The 25301-nt window shown below is 35.6% G+C and overlaps 1 protein-coding gene across 5 annotated transcripts; it reads left to right on the forward strand.

The window, feature by feature from the left end:
- Positions 1-3585: 3585 nt before the first annotated feature.
- LOC123270387 lies at positions 3586-25158 on the forward strand. Of its 5 annotated transcripts, none has more exons than XM_044736412.1 (11): positions 3586-5727; positions 6243-6474; positions 11148-11235; positions 11732-11827; positions 11896-12033; positions 14579-14661; positions 14850-14980; positions 15403-15568; positions 18709-18778; positions 19520-19757; positions 21512-21650. In XM_044736412.1, exons 1-10 carry the CDS (start codon positions 4024-4026, stop codon positions 19707-19709), a joined length of 2898 nt encoding a protein of 965 aa, XP_044592347.1. In that variant the 5' UTR covers positions 3586-4023; the 3' UTR covers positions 19710-19757; positions 21512-21650. The 5 variants fall into 5 exon arrangements, with proteins under 5 accessions (XP_044592347.1, XP_044592348.1, XP_044592344.1 ...); XM_044736413.1 differs by lacking the exon at positions 15403-15568 and adding an exon at positions 17083-17242 and having other exon boundaries at positions 3594-5727; XM_044736409.1 differs by lacking the exon at positions 19520-19757 and having other exon boundaries at positions 3601-5727; positions 21512-25158.
- Positions 25159-25301: the final 143 nt, after the last annotated feature.

Here is a 25301-nt window from a genome sequence, read left to right on the forward strand (position 1 = left end):
AAATTATTTCCGTCTTCCGTCTTCCAGATACTACCTGGCTCCTCGAGGTATACACAGACTTTCTTTATCTTCGGAAAATGACTTTAGCAAACGTTATGCTGTTATGGATTTTATAAATTTAAACTTTAGACAAGATGATGATGTTTACCCGTCACAACCCGATTTCTGAATTCTGGGATAGATCAAATGTTAGCTGAATTGTTTCCAAGAACACGTCAGTATTAGTATAAAAAATTGGTTTATAACCACCTCAAGTATCATTCACGGCCCGTGATAATAAAGAGAGTCATTATCAATATAGGTGTTAATCATGTTTTTGTATTTCGGTGTATTTTAGTTAGTTAACACTTTAACTTTAGTTATCTCTTACTTTGTGTGCTAAACTTGAAGTTGAACTAAAACTTCCGTGCTTCTCATAATGATCCTCTGAGACGTGTTAATAAAACAAAAGGTGCTTTTACCGGCTTGTCTAGCTGGTGTCTTTACCCAAGTTCCGACCCGACGGACACTTGGAACCTCCGGGCTAATACTTCAATGTCTTTACAAGTAGTCTCGTCTTTACGTTATTGTCACTGCGGGTACCAAGATGCTAATAATCAAGTGTTTATTTCAATGACTATTAATTTAACACTAAAAAAGTAATCACGTGTTCTCTCAAAAGAAAACCATCTTTGTTGTAGGTTTTGAAATTAGGTCTAGCCAAAGGGTTTTTACTCTCAATAATCTACTTATCAAGCTGTAATAACAGCACCAGAGTTTTCTTTAATTCTTATCGGATCGGCTTGGAACATCAAAGGCTCGACAGTAGCGGCACGTTTGAATATAATCCGTATGCGATATTTCAGTCAAGATCGCCGTGTAAATCGCGCGAAACTAAACTCAGTCACACGGTCTCTGTCGAATTATATATTGCTAACCATCACTCATGTAAGTGCAATAAACATTTGTTGTCGCGTATTTGCTTAATAAATACTCGACAGTCACGAATTACAGTTAAAGTATCGGGTTGTATTTTCCGCTATTTATCTACATGAAAACAAGTGTGAAAATAAAATTGATTCAATAAAGTAAATTAATCTGCTGTTGGCGTTTAATTTTTTTTCATTCAACTATGGCTGTGATAAGTTTGAACTTTAAAAGTTCTCAACAAATTTTCTTGGCTGTTTAGTAACGCGTTACAAGTTTATTTATAAAACTAAAGTTAAAATTTGCATGGAATCGTTTTTATCAAAAAGGAAAGTGGGCCACGTGTAGTCAGATATAGTTTAAAAAGAAAATAAGAACTAAGTAGTACTAGATCTTCAAATGAATATACACGCAATAAAAGCTTTAATGTTGTCCTCTCGATGCTTACTGAACTTAGTGACACTTATCAGCTTTCTCGAAAAGTGGGTTACACCAAGTTTCTTCCCTTATTCACTACTTCACCATAGCCTTCATCTTCGACAGTAAAAGAGATACAGATATAAGGGAGATGCGCTATCGATAAGAGTGGTGATGATACCTGATAGTAGTGATGGTGGAGGAGAAAGTCACAGTGGAGAGAAAATAGCTCGCATGGTGGGAGTAGATCGGTGTGTCAAGTGAACGCAGGCGCCGGTAGCCATGGCGACGACTCCTTCGGATTGGCCACAGCATCCACTTTAATATCCCCGCTCTTGTGTTTCTACGTCGTAATCCACCATCGACAACCCCTCCGGTGTCCTCGTAACCGGCCATCTACCCTTACTTTTTCTTTACTTCGCTCACTCTCGCCTCAAGCCCTGTTTTTTCATCCTCACTTCTCCCCTTATCTGCTTTTTTATACGTATTCTTGGTATCTCCAACTAGTAACTTCCTAGGATCAGTCTTTACTGCGAAAAAAACTATCCGAAAAGACCAGTCCGAAAAATGAACCAGCTTTCGATGAGGAAAAAATATCAGAAAATTTTCATGATTACTTGGTGAGAAAAACCTAAAACAATTTGGGCTGAAGTAAATTTGTATTTATCGTCAGAAAAAGTAACCCCTCTCACGGTATAGACTCCCACTCGAAGTGATCTCACCCCTCTGCCTACGCCTCTCTGGTTGCCTCGGCAACTTGGCTTGGGGTTGGCTACTAGGTCTCGTATTCGCCGCCCTTGTACCCTTGCTAGATCTCAGAGCTAGTGAGAGAGTGAAAGACTGACTTACAGCATCACGAGGGCGATACTCCTCGACCGTAAGAGCAACAGAGAGAGTGAACTCCCTCGGTAAGGATACTTCAGCGCAAGCCAAGCGGATTAATGTATTTCGAATAATTCATAAGACCCTGTACATACTGCGTTGTATGTCCCGTATACTGTATATATATGTTTATTACCGGCACCAGCCAATTTATGCTTAACCTCCTCTACTGAGAGTGTCACGCATTACAAAAAATCCACCTTCTATGAAAAGATTATTATGCTAGTTGGATTTTAAGTAGTTAATACATATATTTATACTTGAAAATTTTCCATTTTAAAATTCCCATGAGAGCAAATTTCAATTCATCGTGATATGATGCATGGAGTTGTCGTGAATGATCACAGTCACTAATTTTTATTTGAATTCTCCTTTGGAGTACTTGAAGATAAATAGTACGCGACTTATTTGAATAAGTAACTTTTTTGTGCTCCGTGCAAGCCTAATATGTCAGAAAGCTTTCGCTGTAACGAGGTAGATGTCAGATAATGAGGCAATTAGCGGGGAAAATCATCTTTCCATGTTGCAACAAATCCCTCCGATTAAAGAATATGTAAATTCAGTTAATTCAATGCAATTTAAATTAATAACAAATTAAACATATAAGATTTATACAAGTAAGATTAATATATACTATTTAGTTTATTATAACATAACTTGAGAAGAAAATATAGTTTTATTATAAACTATAAAACGGGTTTCCATATTAGGTGATAGACTATGTCGACAGTTTTTGAGAGGGAAAGGTTATAAAAGCTTGTCAGGCTACTAATTCTTGAGATATCCGGTAAATATGTTTGCGTTATATCAACACGAGCCAAATCCTCGTACGTCATTCCTGTTCCCCGTTAATAAATTTGAAAGCTGTGTAAAGCAAACACGTGTCAAGAGATTATTTATGATTTATATATTGTGAAAGTTACGTTTATGCCTATTTACATACATCAGAAAACAACAAAAGTACATTAATAAGTAATATAACTATGTTTAATAATAGAACTTGTATTTGCGTATATTTTTTTTAAGTAAAATATTTATATGAAACCGCATTAGACTTGAAAAGGTCAGTTACAAGTTTCGATCTATCCTTTAGCGCTATTTTTTCACCCTCTATGAATATTTAAACTGTAAGCTAGAGAATCGATGCTTACAGAAGCTTTTTTTTTTAACTAAGCAGCATCGAAATACACGTCATTTTTGGGGATAAATATGGAGAACGTACTTGCTGATAGAGAGTGAATTGAACCAACAAATTCTGGGTAGAATGATACTACTAAGATGGTGTTATTTTGAGTTGAGTAACATAGCTTCCTCTCTTACAATAAGCCCTGGAAAACGCACTGGGTCCTTGTCTTGTCGCAGCTCGTTCTCTGTGTAGATCATCAATGCAGCTGTCTTGCTTGCTCGTTCGCAAAGGATTCTGGTTGGTACCACTTTGGTATATCTGGCGTCGCCTCTTCCCCAACACCCGCGGGCATCCCATGCCAACCAGCGAGACTGGGAGCCGCTTTTGCTTTGTGCGCGTCGGGCGGTGGTACATCAAAGCCTCCTAGTTACCGCTCCGGCCTTTGACGGTTACGTCGCAGCCATTCGCTCAGTCGTCGTTCGGTAGCGCGAGTGCCCACCACTGTACGCGACGTATCAGTGTCATTTTAGGACGTTATTTTGGTGCCGCGAGTCTAAAATACCCCTCCGGATGCATTGGACAAAACAGTTAACCAGCGTTTCGCTGGGCTCTAAATCCAGGGTTTATTGTCCAGCTGTTACATGGACTACTGGTAAGCAAACGTACTGCAGTGTGAGTCCGTTGCTGCGATTATGCCGCCTCGTAGTAGTGGCAAGAGTGCGCGTGGCAAAGTTGTTAGAAAAGGGCGGAAAGTGCGTAGTGGCGGTACTACTATGGTGGTGCCGCGACTAGGTGAACGAACGACAGCACCTACCCAAGAGCGGGAGCGAAGAAACGGAGAGACGATGAGAATGGACAAAAAGCCCGTCGCCGTAGTAGTTCCCGAGACAGGTCGATGCACCGCGACGCGCACGCGCCAGTCCCCAGATTCCAAGGCACTTGGCAGCGCCCTGATGCTACGATTTATGGATAAACCTCCAACGACCACTGCTGACGCTGATGCTGATGCCGCTACTGGAACGAATAATCAAGATGTAGACCCACATCTTGATTACAACGATAATAATGACTCAGACGAAAAAAACTACGAAGTAGTTGAGGATAAAAAATTAAAATATCTCAGGACAATTAACAAATCCGAAGATACGTTCAATTACGATGATAAAAAAATATTCGACTCACCAATTTCTCTAGAATCATTCAATTCATCCAGGTATTCAGCATCTGAAGCATCGTCGATTTCTGTGAATATTGACTGTCTAGAAAAATCAGCATCAAACTGTTGTCCAATTACGAGCATTACGCATACGCCTCTCGAGACATTGAAGAACGCTTTAGAAGGTTATGACCATAGTCGTATTTATTTAGCTCATGTATCTTTTTTGGATTGGCGAGATCTGCCGGGTAAACGTGCTTGCAGTGAGAGAGTATGGGTGGTTGGTGCTGCCGATCACGGTGGTCGTCATCGAACGAGATTGCTAGTAGCTGGTCGTCACTGGAGGCCAAAGTGTTTGATTAATGTAAATATGGTTACTCAACCAGTTGTTTATGCAGGTGGTGGTAGTGGATCGTTAACAGTAGATCTCTTTTTATGGTGGTTTCATCGCGAATTCGCTACTACTGCTATCGCTATGCATCCTGATGGCGCTATTCTAGTGGCTGAGTCCGCCGATTATCTCCCGTCGGAGATAGAATGCGTCTCAGCTGATGGATTGGTCAGACTATTTATCGTTCCCAAAAACTTCTTAGAGCCAAAGATTGTCGCCAATGAACTAAGGATCCGTCTGGCAGCAGGATTGCTTACTGGTATCAGAATAGATCTTAACAGTAACAGAAAAAATTTGACGGAACGCGTGGGTGGGTTTACACTGAAAGAAGCGTTTGCTGAAATGCATCGGGCGTGGCTTAACATACGATCGGAGACATTTGCCAGGTGTTGGAAGCATTTGTATAAGCGGTCAGATGCAACACCACCTCCTTCAGGCCCATCACTATCCACGCAGCTTCATCGAGTTAGCGATCACACAGAAGATCGTCTGATGATTGCTGAGCTAAGGAGACTAGCCCTTGAAGCCGGTCTGGAGGTCGGAGATTCGGAACTCGAGCGGTGGATACTTGACGAAGAGAGTGAGTTTGCTAAACGGGTCAAGAAGAATGAACTCGATGAAGAGCAGACAGATAACAAGGAAACTGTAGCCGCTGTACCAGCAAACGATGAGTACGATGACGAAGAACCAGTAGATAAAGACAAGTACGATAGAGTAGATGAAGAACCACCCACCTCTGAAGAAACCGTCCAGCTCCTATCCCGAGTTCTCTTGTGGATGGAAAGAGAACCACTCGACCCAGGTCTCTTACTTGCGGTTAGGTCGATGCGAGATACTGCCGCCCTAATGGTAAGCATGTATGTAGATGATGGACTATACCACCTTGACAAGTGCGCTCGTTGTAACCGTTTCTTGTGATCGACTTACCGGGCCCTCTTGTCTTGTCTTGTCTTCCCTAGTTCTGTACCACCTTCCATCGCACTTGCCGTATAAATTGGGCTAATTTAGCACTCTGGCTCATTCAGGGGGTGCCAACATCTCACGATCATGTCAACGAAAGAGACTCTCAAAGCAACTGGGACTGGCGAAATCATCCACCGCTATTACCTCTCTTTCCTTCTTGTTTTCAGTAACTGCAAAACCTACCGGAACCCATGTTATACTCAAGAGCCTTGAAGTAAAGGGCGCAACCAAGCTTTCGTAAATTGATCCTTCACTCGGTTTTCTTGCGCGACCCTTATCCTGCAGTCTTTTCCAGCGTTGCTCATATTTCAGCGTAATCAAATACTCGACTAACTTTTATTTTTTTTAAATCAATCGAAAATTTTACTGGTTTTTAATTTTGAACATTTTATCTGTTTTAGGCGAGCAAGATGGGACTTGCCGGCACGCATCCAAGTGGTTTACCCTTCTTTTGCGGAAACGGTGACCACTTAACGCAACCACCGCCGGCACACATGGGGATCCCACCTTATGGAGCGTTGGACGCGGGGAAGGCGGCTGCGGCTGCCGGTGAGTACTGGCCAGCACCCCAACACGGTCCATCCTCACACCCTGCACACTGGAAACGACTTCTTGCAGCAGCAGCCTCCACAGGTCAGCCACGCTTCCAACCGCCCAATCGTTTTGTTTCATATTTTGTTTATTATTTTATTTTTCCCACACTAAAACAACCACTGCTTTCATCAACACACATCATTCATTCATTCACTCATTTTTTTTCGATAATACCGAAAATTTTTGTTTGTTTTAAAGAAAGATTATTTTTGGGTGGTGGTGGCTGAGGTGGAGGTTGTGTGTCCTATTCGAGCCTCCCTTTTCTCTCCTACATTAATGCGAGTTCGCGTGGTGTTTATCGGATAAAATAAACGATTTCTCAAGTAGACAAAATCTTTTGAACGTCAGGCAAGAAATACCCCTCAACTGTATTCAATGTAAATTCAACAACTATGATATCTCTTGATGTTCATCAGCTCGTCGAGAATTAAATCAAACGCTATGGAAATTTCGCTTTATTCTCCGCTTACCTGTCTCTTTTACTCCAGTAAAAGCTTTTAAGTGCTTGTAAATATTGATGTATTTTAAAATTTTTTTTTATTTTTTTTATGACGTCCTAATTGAAAGAATATTCCATATCGAGTCAAGTAGCGAGAACGTCGTCAAAAGGAAATATTTCATGAGATAAAATAAAAACCGAGGTTATAAGTTGATATTAGTTGTGTATGTATACGTGAATGTATACTAAATAAAAGAAGGAAACGAACGAGAAGCTGACAGAAGGGAGAATACTTGCAAACTGGCCTCAAGTATAAGAACAAGAGACTTCACCATTAGGCTAATCAGTCAGGCATGCAGTTTTTTTCCGGCGTCAGGTCAACGAGTTTCAATGCTTTATTTATACATATTCCTTTTTCATTCTTTTCCCTCTTGTTATCTCTCTGCTCTCTGCACTCCACTTTACTGGAGTAGGGTAGTTTCATCTCATCTACGCTCCAAAGCATGTTCAGTTCTTAAGTAAATGTATTAATATACATATACAAACAATTTCAAATAATTAAGTTATGAACATTTATACTATATTTTACTCAAATTATTAAGCTTCGCGGATATCATTTCACGAAATTAATTTACAGATAGACACATCCACGAGAAATCGTTCAAAATGTGCTTGACTTTGATTGCACAAGATTTGGGTCACGAGAATTTATATCTATAAAGAAGAACCTCTTCCACTCGGTATTCACAGATTGAAATCCTGACTGTAGTAAATCAAGATTGGAACAGTGATTACGCACGAAAATAATACGCGCTAGCGCGTTAATATCAAAAACGAAGAAATCAAGACGTAAATTTAGAAAATAGTAGAAATGAAAAAATGAGAGCAAAATGATCTAGCTTACAATTACAGCTATGTCATATCATATCATATAGTATATGTAGATAGGATTGATAACGTTTATGCAAGACTATAAACTCATACAAGCTGCGATGGAGTTCTTTGTCTTGCAAACAAGCGAACGTTTCTCCCCTTGTCAACCCTCTTTAGCCGACTATCATATACATATCCCCACGTCAGAAATTCTCACAATATCTTTTCCTCTCACTCCGGCTCTCATTTAGTTGCAAATGTCTTTTTCTCACGGAACTACAGCGTTACAACTCACCTTTTCCATTATCCTTTCTCAGGTCTTTACATTTTCCCCTGGCCTTATTCCAATTCTACATTACCTGCCATTTCTTTACCCCTTGAGTCGCTCGGAATACTTCTAATTAGCCAGCACTTTTCGATACCCGTTTATTTCCAACCACTGAAGTACCCGCATTGATTCCCTTAATTTCAGCATCCTTCTCTAGCTTTTCATCCCTATTGGCTTGCAATAATCCTTTCCACTTCACACACTACTATAGGAAACAAAAAACCTGAATCTAGGCATAATTGACATGTCGTAGAACGAGAGAGCCTGCGTTTCAATTTTCCTCGGATCCTTTGTTACCTCCAACGATTTGATTTTATTTTCAGAATCCTTTAGCTTTAGCTTGCTCCTTTTCTTTGGATTGTGATTTTCCGTTTCCAGAGCTGTAGCTTGATCGTTCGCGTACGTAAATGCAAAGAACAGGGCAGAAGAATCTGCAGAGATGGAGAATCGGGGAGTTGCCTCGTGGCACTCCTTGCACTACACAATTACAGGGCAACTAGTTCCACTTGGCTAGTCCAGTTAAATAGCATACCGAATGCAAATAACGAGCAAGAGGCATTACACAGACACTTTAGCTCAAGGCGTATCTGAGCTTCGTTATAACAACACTAAAGTCCTCCAAGACTTGCTGAAACAAAGCTTTACTCCACATTGCACACTACACATTAGAACCGCCGCTAATTTACAACCATTGAAAATTGAAAATCAGTTATCGAACTATTGTTCGTGCTTGCTAATGACTAATTATTCTCATGATTACCATCAACTGGATTTTATTTTAACGATGATTTACAAGCTCTGCCTCTTGAAACAGGTTTTGAAGCTGTGTAAAAACGGCGCGTGTGCGTGTTGACTTACCAGAACTCAAGTCTAATTACTCAAGTATTTTTACGTGGGTTTTTTTTTATCGCTGATCTGTTCGTCATCTGTCCGGTGATCGTCTGTATTATCTCATCCGCTGTATCGTATATCAGAGTTAGGTGTAGCCAGTACACCAGTGCTATACAGCAGTAGCCGTTTTACACAGCAGGATTCATTATCACCCTTACTCTTGCGGGACCACGGGACGTCGAGTAGCCACGTGTCTGTAAGTTGTGTTCTCCGTCTAAAATGTACCGTCAACTAATGCAATTATCGTGTATCAATGTACAAATACACTAGATAACATGAATACATGTATATGTCCGATATGATATGATGTGGTTATAATCTAACCCACTAGAGCTTATAAGTTAATAGCTTGCTCGAAAAGTATCCGAGAATGCCGTGTGAAATAAAGGAGTTTGACACATTACGCAAATTCAAATTACGGAGTGTAAAACTCTCTCGCCTAGATTTTGCAGCGATTGTTGATTCATTTTATAATAATAAATAATGGATAATAAGTATAATATACTATATAGTCCAAGTTTACTGTGACTCGGGCAGTGTCGTCGGGTTACGCTCGATTGGATCGATAAAACGCGGAATTAATGCAATTATCGCGTACGTATAGATATCCGCACAGCGATCGCGGTTAATTTTTTAAAATATAACAGCCTGGATATTTATGTACTCTTAGCAAAGGCTAATGGCATGTACATGATGATGGAGAAAAAGAAAGACGGATAAGAGTAAATGGGTGCGCCTGAGAAGGCTACGGTAAATTATCTACATCCACGTCCAGTGTACGGAGAGCAATAACTTGCTGATTAATGAGTTCCAAATAAAGTCTAAGGTGGTTAACGCACTGGTAATAGTCGGTGTTGTTACCTGTTCTTTTAATTCACACTTGGTGATCCTTATAATGACGATGATCATGATAATGATAATAATGATGAGCAATGCTTAGCTAAGTCAGTTGAGAAATATCTTGTGGTGAAAAGGCTTCTTGATCATTGATCCTAACGCTCGATTAGACTCGTCTAACTAGAGGTATGATTGAAGAAATTTTCCGGGATGGGGACTATTAATGCTACTGCTTCCTCTGGCTAAAGTTAACGACGGGATCTAATAAAACGCAAGTGAAAAAGGAGCCGGAGCCAGAGCAGGAGGATGGTTAAAACGGGCCAAAGGATCAAGGATCCAAGTTAGAGTACGGAATGAAACGGAAAATGGTTTATAAAGTAAAAAACCTGACAAAGAGTAAACGATTGCTCGCCGGAATCTCGATCGTTCGATTCCTCGAGCTGCTCACGAGAATAAAAGAGTAATTTTCCGGGTGGTGAAACCTCGATAATGGGGCTCCAGACTGCCGAGTCGACTGGAAAGTGATTAAGCACACATGACAGAGTCTGGCGGACTTGCCAGGATATTACCAACGAATACAGCTACCCCTTCATCTCTCGTCTTGTTCATCGTTCTTCGTTCATCATCTGATTCTCATCTACTCTTGTTCACTTACCAGCTTTTACTTTCCCGATTCCCCGGCTTGATTCAGTACTTTATTTCTATTCACACACTTGTCGCTAAATTTGAATACTAATCCCTATTATTATAGTGGTAAATAATTGGCCAGATTGCGGAAAAACATGCATAGGCAACCCACACGTCGGCCGCCATCTGCATACAAATTTCTGGGCAGCGATAACGACACTCGTTAGCTCTTGACGAAGCCAATTTCGGCAAAACTACTGGAGGCCCTCAATACTCTGAATTATTTGACACAATACCCGCACCGATATCAATATGCAGACACGTCAAGCTTTGTCTAAACAGATATCATTTCAAAGTTACAATTTCTAACAGTAATGATGAAATCATTATTAGTCAAAAAAGCTGTATAAACATTAACCAAACGAATTTTTAGCGTTTACATTCGGTCATACGATTTCACAATATTTATTTATCAAATCGAGCGTTAACCCCTATATATCTACGAGCAAATAACAGTCACTCATCTTTTCATTTGATCCGACAAATTTTCTTTGATGTTCTCATAATATTTGCACTAAATTTTCCGTTGCACCAACTCGCTTTCTCTTCCATATCTGCAAAAAAAACTTGATTTCATTCACGTTTTTTAACCGGAGTCATAAGTCAATATTTTTTGTTTAGCGTGTTAGTTTTTAATTTTTTCTTTTATTTCCGCAGGTTTGACGAGGGCGCCGATGTATCCATTCTCGACGGGCCAGTATCCGTACCCTATGTTGAGTCCAGATATGACGCAAGTTGCATCGTGGTAAGTGTGATAATCAATAATCCGATGGCAATATTTATAATTTTTAACCTCCAAAGTTCATAATCTCTACACTTATAACCTTTTCAACCTTATCAGCTATACATACATCCGGAGAAAAAATAAAAATAAATAGTAACTAGCCCTGAAAATCAGGCAAAAGTGTCCCTAAGCAAAAACTGGTTGGTCATCTTGTCTGACCATCCTTTCAGTTCCAGTCTATTAGCTCGTGTACACCCTCTTGGCTAAATTCACTTATAAACCTTAGTCCCTCCTTGTTATTTGGTTTCTGCCTGAACCACCCCAAATTGAGATTTTCCACGGATGATTAGTCCTCCGTCCTCAATTACCGTTCCCTCCATTTTTCTTCTCCTGTTCCATCTATTAATAGTTAATAGTTTATAAATTGTCGATAACATATAAGTTACTCCCCTTTCTCTAGAAGTACAAAAAGAGAAAAAAATAACAATAAACTAACTTTAATTAAAATATTCAACAGGCATACACCAAGCATGTATCCTATATCTCCAGCAAGCGCAGGGTTTAGGAGTCCGTATCCTACAAGTTTACCAATCACAAGTTCCAGCTTACCCAGGTATGTGCTAATTTAATTAAACCTACTGTTTAGCGATATAATTAATTCCGCTATGGTATTGTTTGCAGTGATCTTTATCGGTTTTCACCAACGGGCCTTATGCCTCCTCATCCAGGACTGAGTCCACACGCACACGCACTAGCGTCTCACGCGTTAGTATCTTCAGCACCTAAAGCGGATCACTCTACCTTGGATCATAATCACAGGTAGCTGATAATTATCAATTATAATTATTATTTACATTAACATTTTATCATTATAATAACGACAAACTATCCTTTCAACGCATTTAAACTTAGTATCCGTGACGGTAAATATTATATCGCACAGAACCGAACGTTACAATGGCTCCATCCCCGAAGAAAAGGTCAAGTGTGATATAAATATGATAAAAAAAAGTGACCGATAAATCAAAACGGAATTATTAACCGTCGGTCCAGTCGATAAAGATATAGTCGCAAATGATAAGGAAGATAAAGTAGTTACAAAAGAGTGCCGCAGGGGGTAGCACGTCCTAAAGCAATAGCTTCCCTATGACAAAAGTTATCGAATAGTCGACTTGGTTGGTTCTCTTCTCTTGTCGCATTTCAACAAAGCGACTGCGCTGTTTCCGCGTATTGATCATTACCCTCTTAACAGATTCATAATTTGTATTAGTACTTAATCTACGTTATTGGTTTGTATTTATTCCCGAGGCACTTAAGACATCGCAACATGTGCTCGTTGCCAGAGTTATCATTGTCTTTGGGTAGATACCTCACACATATATAGACTCCTCATGCTCAATACGGATCTGTATCTATAGATGCGACACAGACAGAGACAAATACAGAAACGCAGACATAGACTCATCGTATATATATATATAATATGACATTTCCGTTGAAAATTACGAGTTTGCTATTATTATGATTGTCGAATCGGAAAGAGGGGTGGTCTCCCAAAGGCTCAAGGCCTTGTATTACAATGTAGTTGCATCTATCACTTCAAGTAGTAACGTTCGTCTCTCAATATCGTATTCACATTGTTTAAATATTAATCGGCGAATAAATATCGTAATTTCATTACTCCTGTTAATTAATTATTCATATTCATCGTGTTTGGTGCGACTGAGTCATTGACCTACGGTATAGTTTCCCGACCTGGACGTACCGGTAGAGGACTAATTGCGTCTTACCATTATCTACTTGGTCTACAGACAACCCGGACTTGAGTGATTAGTACATCAAAGAGTGATTTGTTTGTTTTAAAAGTTAAGATTCAGTGAACAGGACGACATTTGCATCGTAGCTCGACGACAGTAGCGCCACAGCCCGCCAAAAAAATGCTATTTTCACCCCCAACGAGAATTATACATTGGATATATACAATATAGACTATAGGGCTGAGAGAGTCGTATAGCGAGAGATGTAGCTGTAGAGAGCCATGAATTGCAATGATGGGCCGTGCACCCGCACCGTCCACCCCCTAACCCCCCAACCCACGGATAATCAATCGTAACACCGCTGGGTTATTCGTGCTACGACGACTCACAAAAGACTTTACTTCACCATTAATATTTTCATCCAACACAACAATAACTTATCAGTGTGAGAATAAATTTGGGTAGTTTAATTTACAACTGATAGTGTAACGCCATATATGATACATATTTGTCGGTAGATATTTATGGTGCTATATTGTATAAATATTGGGATATTTATGGCAGTCGAGTGCAGATTTGTTAGTAAAGAGCTCGGATAGTAATAAGCAAATGTGATAGTTTTTGTTGATAATTATTTATTTATTTCGATTTGGCTAAAAAGATATATATATATATATGTATGTTTATAAACTTAGACATCTTTTATGATAATGATAATGATAATGATGATATATATATATTTTGTCGATATATTTTTGTGATATTGTGATATTTATTGAGTTAAAAGTAAGTTTTTTAACAAACAACAATTGCCAAATTTAGTCTGTGATTTATTTTAAAAAATATTTGAGTGGTCAATTAGTGATAAATATATGTATATATCTATATTGTAGATAAATAGTGAATAAAATGGCAATGGAGTCGGAGTGTTTAGAGCCCCTGAATTTGGTAATAAAAAAAGATAACAATAGTAGTAGTAATAGCACTACCAGTAGCGAGTCAGTTTTAGAGCCGGACGATTTGTCATTATCAAGTACAACTACCACGGGTACTGTTACGGCAAATAAAAAGGAGGATATTGTTATTGACGGCGATGATAACAAAGTTGTAGATGATGCCAAAGTATTGATGCAAACAGATCCAGACAACATGGCGATTGAACAATTGGCGAATGGGAACAAAAAGATAACCGACAGTAATCTCGCGATAGCTGACCATAAATTATTGACGGCGTTGCATATGAGTAATCTGATGCAGCTTAATCTCGGGAATTTGAGAGAAACGACACCGGAGTCGCAGGTTCAGGTTCCTCCGCCGTATGGAACTCAATATTATTTTATGCAACTCCTAGCGATGGTAGAAGCACAACAACTGATGTGTCAACAAATGAACTGGTCTTTGCCTCAACATTTGGTCAGGAGTCCCATGAGATTGCCTACACAGGCCTATTTCGATAACCCCGCGGTTAATTTAGGCGAACAACTGACCTCTAATTCATTGTACGCGGCTAATCTTAAGCATGAAAGTGACGTCAAAACGGCTAGCAAACGGTACGATTTTTTCCGGGTTCGAAGTTGTGATTTTAAAAAGATTTTTTATTATTCCAGGTCTTCAATGGATCAAAAAAACTCGTCGTCTTTGTCTTCGGATATCACAAAAGCTCAAGATACTGGACAACAGAACAATCAAGGTTAGTTTTCTTTGTAACGATGCGCGCGCATCTCGTTTGGCGCCATATTATTTTTTTACGCGTCGCCATCTTGTTGAACAAAAACTTTCGATATTTTTCTTTGTTCTTCTGCATTTCACAGCTGAGTTAATAATTTTTTTTATCAATTATGAAATAAACTAGTAAAAAATGATCGATTTTGTTTGCAGATAAGAAGAAACCCCATATAAAGAAGCCTTTAAACGCTTTTATGCTGTATATGAAAGAGATGAGAGCGAAAGTGGTGGCAGAGTGTACCTTAAAAGAGAGTGCTGCAATAAACCAAATTTTAGGAAGACGGGTAAGAAAATTTATTTATTAAAAAACAAATAATTGGTGATTAATTAAAACTTGATAATTTACAGTCGATAAAATGACTTTATTTTGTTTTTAAAAATTAGACTTTCAAATGATAAATAATTTTCTTGCATGACAAACGCTTTCGAAAAAAGAAAAGCTTTACTCAATTATTAACAAAAAAGCAGAGAAAACATTATTAGTACAAATAGAGCATTGTAGGTGGGATCTATGGAATATATTATAAATTAATCGTTTAAATCGCGAGGGCGTTGAGGGTGGGCGAGGGTGGTAATTAGGCAAGTAAGTTAGTACCTCGTATGAAGCTAGTGAGCACGGTGCACGCTAAAAAAAATAAAGATAAAAATAAATAAGAAAAATCTGAGACTTTGAATGACTATTCGATTTGGGGCATATGACACGCAGTGGCATTCGCTAAGCCGTGAGGAGCAGGCGCGGTATTATGAGGCGGCCAGGCAGGAGCGCCATCTCCATCAGCAGCGCTACCCCGGCTGGAGTGCCAGGGATAACTACGGATACGGCAGCAAGAAGAAGAAGAGGAAGAAAGAACGCTCCGCAGATCCCACCGGAGGTACCACTTTCCAGTGCTAGAACAGCAGGCCCTTTATTAATTAATGATAATAATAATAATCATAATAAGAATAATAATAATAATTAACTATTATTTATAAATAGTAACCTCATTGGTATTTTATTGAAACGATCAAAGTCTCTGCGTTTCTTTTTTGTTATTTTTTTTTCTTTCTTATACATATATATTTACATATATGTATATATGTATGTATGTTTTTTTTTTTTCGTTTTATTTTTTCCTATTCTCTTTGATCAGCGGATTATTTATATTGTTTTTATTGGATTGGATTGTCTGTGGGAATTGTGGAATGTGGCAGCATTTAATAATAATAATAATAACCATAATAATATTAATATTATTAATAATAATGATAATAATGTTGATTATTTAAAATGAATATAATAAACCCGCGAATGCAATAATTATCTCTGGCCAACTCCCTGAAGCGGTTTTGATTTTATGGTAAATTTTTTTAAGGACGTTCATGCGTGGGATCAACGGATTAAAATTTTAAAATGTTTGTGGTTTATCACAAACATTTATTAGTTATTTTTGAAGTAATGGCTTCGTTTAAGTTTATTACACTGATAAAAAAATCAACTTTATTCAAGAAAAAAATCTCTAACCCAGAACATCATTCTGAAGAATTTGATTATCTTGAATCAAGAAAAAAAACTTTTAAACTCGGAAATTTCTTTTGGCGCAGTTAATTTTACTTTATTCAAAAGTTTTTCTGCTTGATTCAAGATAATCAAATTCTTTAAAATGATGGTACTTGGTTTTTTTTCCCTTGAATCAAGTACATTTTTTTATCAGAGTAAATTCTTAGCAATTCTTGGACCGAAAATTGAAAGTGGTTTTCTTCTTCAATAAGAATTTTTATGAAAAAATATTAAAAGAGATAGAATTTTAAACTTTAAGCTCTTCAGCAGTAAATTTTAAAGCATTCATTGGTTCTGTTCAAGTTTCCTAAATTCTTAGTAGTTTTTGCGTCAAAAATTAAAAGTGGATATATTCTTCTTAGAGTTTAAATGAGAATAAGTAAACTTGAACGCAACTAATGTAAAAAAGAACTTGAATATTGTTTTAAGAATTGAATTGTCAAAACTAACTCAAATAATTGGCTGGCCCCCACCGTAAGAACGTCCTTAACTGAAAAAAGGGGTAATAACGGTAATTACTGTTTTATTTATAATTGTAATTGGAATTTTGAAATAACGAGCGGGGAGCATAGGCTGTTCTTCTAGCACTTTAAACGGAAAGTAGGACCCCCACCAATGTTATTGTCGAATGCTTTTTTAAATACTTAGTTTGATTCTAATAATGAGTAATTGCTCGAGGGTGGCGGAGTAGATAGTACTTAAACCTAAAATAAACAAAATAAATAATTTTACATATTACAATACTTGATAATATAAATTAATAAAATAAAAAAATAAAAAGTGTTAATTTGAAAATCGTTAGCCGCATAAACAATAAGTGTAATTGATTCCAATTGGTTCTCTCGGTAGTGGCACGCGCTAGGGCGAGAGGAACAGGCCAAGTATTACGAATTGGCGCGACGTGAGAGACAGTTGCACATGCAGCTGTACCCTGACTGGTCTTCCCGCGCAAATACCAACCGAACTAAGAAGAGGAAGCGCAAACAAGACACAAACAGTGATCCTGGAGGTACCCACATACCTCACTCCACACATTCTTACAAAATAACCCACCACACCCACCACCCACCCCTTAATTTATTATTATTATTATTATTATTAATACATATACCATATATCATATATCATATCTTATCTATATTATCATATTATTATAATATTTTATTTAAATTATTATATTATTATAAATATACTATTGCTACACTACATATTGTTGCATGTTTTCCCCATTTCGGGGCTAAAGGTCAATTGTATCACACATACGTACATACATATATGTATTTTTATTATCATAGATACTCTTATTGTTATTATATTGTTATTACTTCAACCTAGCTTAATATTTTTCATTTTTATCATCAAAAATCCTGTTTGTTTTGTTAGAATTCGATAGCAAAAATTTATAAGAAAATGGGCGCCAATTTCCGGGCCACAGAGAGGCGTGATGACGCCCAAACTATTGGAGCGCCCATGAATCTGACCCAGCCTGTGGAGCTAATCTTTTGAATCACTGAAACCTAATTCAACAAATAGGACCATGATAAAAACGAAAAACTGAGCTAGATTGTCGGAAAAAACGAATTATCTGAGGAGCAATCTTAGCGAACATTAACATTATTAATTATTATTAATATTAATATTATTAATATCACAACAAACATACGTTGAGAAACAACAGAAAACGCTATAAAGATTCTTCAGTCTGTTATTTGTCAACAAGAACATACATATATTAATAACGTACTTATTAAAAACACCGAACAACCACAACAACAAACTTTGGGGACGCTGGCCATCTTGCATTTACAGGGACCTAATTTATCCGCAATCAGACAATCCTAAAGCGTTTTTTATTTATCTATTTTTCACGTCTTTTTTATAATCCTGTTGAATTTTTTATATATCCTTTGATCGTTTCAATGTTTATACCCTTTTTTTACGTCCTTTTTATTTATTATTTTAACAAAATTATTATTTGCATTTACTTTCAATTATTATTTACACCCGTTAAATATATCCCAGCTAAATTTTCGTTCACTGTTTACCTTCGACGCTTTTATCCAATTATTGTATCCACGCTTACTATCGCGAACAGAGTAGTTATAAAATTCAAATTCATTATTTTTTCATTAAGTTTAAAATACATTGCATGCGCTTTATTTACTTTTTTGGGAATGCTTTCTGTTGCTACTGACTAACTGATTGGGCGCCACATTGGCCTCCATCTTATCAGTAGTTAAGAAAGCAGCCTCAACAAGAGCTTTACAAATAGTTATCGATATTTCCATAGGGTTTGGTAGTGCATGTCATTTCTTATTATAAATAATAATTATTTAAAATAACGTCTGAACTTAAAAGCTCTGCTTTGTTCGACGAATTCACACCTACAGCGAACGAAAATTTATGTTGCTTCTTACCGATTACTTATTAGGCACTATTGTGACTACTTTGTACTAATATGTCTTTGATTTGTAGGTAATAATATGAAAAAATGTCGCGCGAGGTATGGATTAGATCAACAAAGTCAATGGTGCAAACCTTGCAGGTATGTTTTTGACCATTTTTTTATTATATTAATCGTTAGTTATTTTAATATATGGTTAATCTAAGTTTATTGCAGTTAATTACGTTTAGGGTAATACAGTTTTGTCGGTTATTCCATCTTAAATCCGTCGTCATCCATAATAAAATAATATTAATGATTCGTATTTTTACATTTAAACGTTTTGCTTTATAAAAATCTAATTTATTTTAGTATAATATAACCGTCAGAAAATGTGTCTTCCAAGAAGAAATAACTTTAATAATTGCTTGTAAATACCTATTATACATAGTTTGTAGTTTAATTTTCGTGTGAAAAATATAGTAAAAAGTATTAAACGCGAGGGGTTGGATAATTAAAAAAAAAGTCCGATACCTCTCACGCTTAAATATTTGCACTACTGAAATTGATTTTCACACGGAATAATTATTAGAACCAGCAACGGTAATTGTATTGTTTATTAAAATTAGTGCCCTAAAAACTCCGCATCTCCCAACTGGGTTTTAACGATGTCATTAAGCTCATTAAAGGGGTGAAGAAATAAATAACCAAAATTTAAAACAAACTTTCTTCTGGGAGACATATTTTCTGATAATTTAAACAAATGGTAAATAATTAGAGATAATAGATGTTTTTAATGGTTTTTTTGGAATTGTGGGTGACTTTTCGGGACTTAAGGTGGGAACAATAAATAAATAATATTTTGCGAGCGCCCCTTTAATGGCTGGTGGTTGGTTTTGGCAGCCCAGTGGAGCATGGAGCGGGGATGGGCATCCACGCGAGCATAATCCATCACGGTGTGGGAAATAGCGCGGGGACAGGGGTCGGGGCTGGAGGTGGTGGTAATGTTGGGTCAGCAAGTGCCCCAACAAACACAAACACTGCCTCCAATGCCTCCTCGCCTCAGCAAGAACCCACTTATGTTAATCTCTAGTCAAGCCTATCGCCTCCCTACTACTGCAACACTTCTTCTTAAACAGTGGTCAGTCCCGACTTAAACCAACGGACTTGTTTTCTCTTAATGCCGTTTTTATAATTAAAAAATTTTTTATTAATCATTCGCTAAAATAGTTACCAAATTCGGCCATTTTGTTTAAACTGGCATTAAGTGACAATCCAAGTTCCGATGCTCGCATTGTTTCTCATTGTTGTGGCTCTTTACAGCTTATTGTTGTTATTTATTATTATTATTGTCATTATTATTATTACTATTTTTATTATTATGATTATTATTATTATCTTTATTTGTCCTCGTTTAGTTGAAGATTTTATTTTTTTACTCAATGTCGCCCTCAGCATGGCTAATCTGTTATATGTATCACATTTTTTTAAATATATATATATATATTTATTTATTTATATATATTTATATGTATGACAGATTTTATCGGTTTAATCAAACAGTTTGATAGATTTTATATTTATTATTATTTAATTTTGGCATGGCAATTATTATTACTATATAATATATACAATTTTTGTGTATCAATATTTATTCGATCTGTGCTTTGGAAGTTCACTTTTAAATCGCTAGATGCTGATGCAGCTAATTTCCAATCCAGCTATTCGGCGAACATAATACGACACTTTTCACACTTTTACTTCACTCACAATTTTCAAAAACTGAACTTTCAAGTCGTGTATTGCGTTAAATATTGTTTGCAAACTCAAAAACTAAAAAACCTACTCAAATATTTTGAATCTGTGCTTTGGAAGCTCACTTTTAAAATTTATATCATCAGTTTTTGGACTTATACTCAATTAATAATTTGAAATTTGAAGTTATTATCGCGAAAAAGTTTCAGAAAATTGAACTTTCAAATCACGTGTTGCATAAAACATGCAAAAGTTCCAAGTATTTTTTTTAGGTTACAAAAAGATCCGACAGACTGTGGCAAAGAAGAATATGAGTTCAGCGCTGTTTATCGAGTCCTTCTGTAACTATTTTTTGGAACTTTTGTATAACTAGCTGGGTATTTAGTGGCTATTGTTAATGCCATTGTTTTTCGAGCGCGTTAACTTGAAAAAATTTTTAAAATATTTACTAAAATATAAAATAATACTAAAATTAAATGCTCTATAAATGAAAACTAAGAGATGAATAATGAGAGCCAATGGCAGAGCGGTAATGTCTCGACTGTAGAACTGAATAAAATTTGTAGGTTCATAACCTCAACATAAATCCAGTCCAGTCCATTCCTTAGCAACAAAATACGTTTATTAATTTTTGAAATGGATTTTTGGTGTTTATTTTATTTTGTTTAAAAGTTACATGCTTGCAAAATATTTTGAAATAATTCATTTATAATTTTATTTAATTGATTTTATTGAGCATGGCATTGCAGCGAGTGGACACAATAATATTTTTAATTATCTTATCGTATATCAACGCATGATATTATTTTTAGTTAGTTGTGAGGTGGTAAAAAATTAAAATAAATTTTTTTGCTCAACGGGCAGAAAGCGTCAACTTTCGGCCCTCTGCGCTAAACGAAAGTGCCGCTTTCTGCCTTCGTTGAGCAAAAAAATAGTATACACTCCACGGGAAGTAAATAAGAAAGCCTCAGATCACATGTTTGTCAACCTCGGCTTCACCTCGGCCGACAATTACATGTGATCTGAGACATTTCTTACTTTACTTCCCTAGGTGTGTAATATACTATTTTTTTAATTTAATTTTAATGTTAAAAAAAAAACAAATCACTTTGAAATTCTAACAATTTTATTTGCTTCCAGGCGTAAGAAGAAATGTATCAGATACATGGGTGAGGGAGGAGATGGTGACGTTGAAGGTGACGGCGACGGTGAGGATGATCACTCGGAAGACAACTTAGGGAGCGTCGGAGAAGCGGGGACTCCTGAAGATGACGAGTCGCTGAGTAGTCCTGGTGGATTATCGGCGTTATCCAGTTTGGCGAGTCCTTCGTTGGTGCTGCCATCACCAGCGAGCTTGGCAAGTCCGTGTCCGTGTCCACTGACGCCTCCAGTGGCGCCCCAGTCGTCGATTTCGATGAATCATAACCCAGTGCCGGTCCCGCACCGTAATCCAGTGGGAACTAACCCACATGACATAAACAATCCGCTCAGCGTTAATCAATTAACTGGTCAGTGTATAAAGAGTGAAGTTAATCAAGCGCCCTCGGGTCCTTCTAATCCGGCGATCAGTGTTACGTAGCCCTGGATGGCCCCATGTGACAAGACTCTTCTACGATTCGGTGTCATCGGGGTTTATATTTTTAAATTTACTCGAAATGTAATGATAAAGATTAATGTTGTTCTCTACTTGTCTCAGTACTGAGCTTTTCTTCTTTTAATTTCTGCCCTGAAACTCAATTTAAAGAAATGTTCTTTATTCGAATTCCTTAAATTAAAATTTTTTTGTATTCTAAGAATTAATTTTTTATCTTAAATTTTTTTTTTGTTTATTTAAAAATAATGAAATTCTAGTTTTAGTAAATTTTTTTTTACGTTATGAAAATTTTTTGAAGTGTAAAGCTTGATAGTGAAATAAGTAGATCACAAAATAATTATTATAAAAAAAATTATAAATAATTTTACTGTCCGGAATTGATAAAAATTCCGGAAAGAAAAATGAACGTACCAGTTAATTATATAAATATAGATTTATAATTAATAAGTAAAATAATACAGATTAAGTTAGATAATAAAAACTGTAAAAAAAATAATACTCAGGACCAAGTGTCTAGCTGTATAATCCACCTCTCGACGCCTCGTGCAATTAATATTTAAAAAATGACAGTGACTGATTTTATTAAAGACAACTGGAGGTTGATTCTTACAGCTTGTAGTCCTTGTTATGTTGTGATGCCAATGACTGATTGAGGTCATGTTCCTGTGCCAGGTACTATATTCTATTGAATTTATAAATTGAATTTAAAATTATGATTATTAGAGATAATTATTATTAATAATAATAATAATATTATTATTAATATTGTAATTAATAATAATAATTTTTATTTAATATAACATAAGTTAAGAATTATTTTAAGTTAAATAAGGTTAAGGAATACACGTGTCAAAATACCTTTTTCTGTATGTAATTTGTTATTTTTTTAAAAGTCTATACAGCGATTTTTAATTAGCTCGTAAGACAATTATTAATTTTTTATTTTATCACGTCGTTTATTTTTTTTAAGTATCGAGTCCTTTGCCTAAAAATGAAAATGAAGATGATAATGAGTAAAGAAGAAAACAATTGTAATAAGGCTTTTTATACTGACTATTTGATCTCCAGTTTTAAATAATTTTAAATTATAAATTCTAAGTGCATTTTGTTTGGATATTTTGATGAAATTTATAAATTTTATTAGTTCATTGTAATCGGAAGAAATGACTGTTATAGTTTTTAACCGTTGCTGAATTATGTTTGCAAAAAAAATTATGATTTTGTGTAATAGATTGTTATTTTTTTTTAATTTTAGTTCATGAAAAATGATGGTAATAAAAAAAAATAATTGGATATGAAATTGTGAATGGTTTTATTTGTTGAATATTGGCGACTGGTTTTCGCGATTTGCTTCGTGCAGTTATTATTAATTAATAATTTTTTAGACTTTTATTGATTAACTTGTGTCAAAATAACCAATTTGTCTGGTTATCTGTCAAATTTTTACTACAGTAGTATATTTTAACCCTACAAATTTTAATTTAGTCTGTGATTTAATTTTTCATGATAAAGAAACAAAATTATGGATGAATTACAATAATTATTGAGTAATTTTATGATTTTTTAGCAAACAATGATATTAAATCATAAAAATTGATATTTTGTAATTTTGTTCCGTCATAACCTTTTTATCTTACGTAAATGACTAAACAATTGAATTAACCTCAAAATTAGTGAGAAAAATTTCCGTTATTTTGACTTGAGTGGAAATAATTTTAAATATTCCCTCCATTTCCTCATAAAGTTTTTTTTAATAATACTTGAAGAAAACAATCAATTTTTCCCAGCTAAATAATCTAAAAACGAACAAAAAAAATTGCATTAAAGGGCAATTAACCAAACAACCAAAAAGGCAATAGAATAAAACCGATTATATAAAAAAGAATATAAAACAGGCAATGTAAATAAAAATACGTTTAAGATGCATTTATTGATGATGGGGAAAGTGCAATGGGGAATTTTATTAAAACAATTGTATACGGTAAAATACAAAAACTAATCAGATGACTGATAACCTAAAAATTTGTCACAATAAACCGAAAATCTAATGATATAAACGTGCCATAACATCATGCCAATATTACTGATAATAATTAAACTAAACAATTAAATTTGTTTTTTAAAAAACAAATATCTTTGTCTGTCAGACTTAGCATTTATCAAAAAACCGAAGGGTGTATTTTATTTTTTTATAATTATAATTATAATCATTAATTGTAACGCCAATATTTTTAAATGTTTATACTTGACAATTGATGTAATAGAGGCCAAAATACTAGATAATAAATTGTTTTAAATTTATTTCTTCTTAACCGTAAAACAAATTTATTGATAAACAAAGATATTAATGCACACTCCGGTGGGCATCAGTATGAATTTTTTTATATAAAATAAAATAATTATTCAAAGTACTGACAGACGCGAAGAAATAATGATAAATAATAACAAAGAAGACTATTATGAAACAAATTAAATGTACTGATGTGTGTATGGATGCCCGCTAAAACTCTGTGATGCCAGTGACATTAGGCCGGAATTAAATTCCTCATAAATAATAAAACTTTAATTAATATAATACTAATTAATAACAATAATAATAAACAAAATAATAATTAATATGAGTACTGACACGATAATTAACCGCGGCCGTCACTTTAACAATGTAAACAATACAATAAGTGAGGTTAGAACGTAATCTATTGATTGCGTTTTTATCCCGAACAAAATGGCCTAGTGTAGTTCCAAGCGGAGAAAAATGAAACTAAAAGTAAAATAAAAAATGATATATTGTAAAACACGAGCCGTGTTATAATTTAGTGCCTCGAAACCCGAGACGGACATGAATGGTGATAGTGTCTGGCTGGGTGTTTAGAGAGCGCTTTGTATTATATTGTAAAGTATATGATGATATGATGTAATGAGACAGTTATACTGCGTTGTACAGTGTTTTTTAAGTATCTAGTTTATAGTGTGTAATTGAGAAACTAAGAAAACAACTGCTAAAAGAATAATAAATAAAATAATAAAAATAAAACTATTAAAAACACACATTGTATTTACAATTAAATAAGTGATCTGTATCAAAAACACTAAATGAAGATAAATTCATTCTCATATAGCCTGTAATCCTACTTATGTAGATGCTAAAAAAGTGATTTGTGTCATAAATCTATTAATAAAATTAGAAATTTCAGATTATTGTACATTTTTAAAACGATTACTTTATTATTTTTATTCATTCATTCATTTCTTCATTTTTTTTTTCTTTTTCTTCTTTAAAAGAATCCATAGTGTAGAATTTTGTTATAATTTTACAAGCCAAAAATATTTCTTTTG

The sequence above is a fragment of the Cotesia glomerata genome, linkage group LG8, assembly GCF_020080835.1.
Source record: "Cotesia glomerata isolate CgM1 linkage group LG8, MPM_Cglom_v2.3, whole genome shotgun sequence".
In the NCBI taxonomy this organism is placed as follows: Eukaryota; Metazoa; Arthropoda; class Insecta; order Hymenoptera; family Braconidae; genus Cotesia; species Cotesia glomerata.

Coding starts and splice junctions, on each gene's coding strand:
- LOC123270387 (XM_044736409.1), top strand. CDS start 4,024: ATGCCGCCTCGTAGTAGTGGCAAGAGTGCGCGTGGCAAAGTTGTTAGA. Junction 6,475..11,147: donor TGCAGCAGCAGCCTCCACAG/GTCAGCCACGCT, acceptor TTATTTCCGCAG/GTTTGACGAGGGCGCCGATG. Junction 12,034..14,578: donor ACCTTGGATCATAATCACAG/GTAGCTGATAAT, acceptor TTATTATTCCAG/GTCTTCAATGGATCAAAAAA.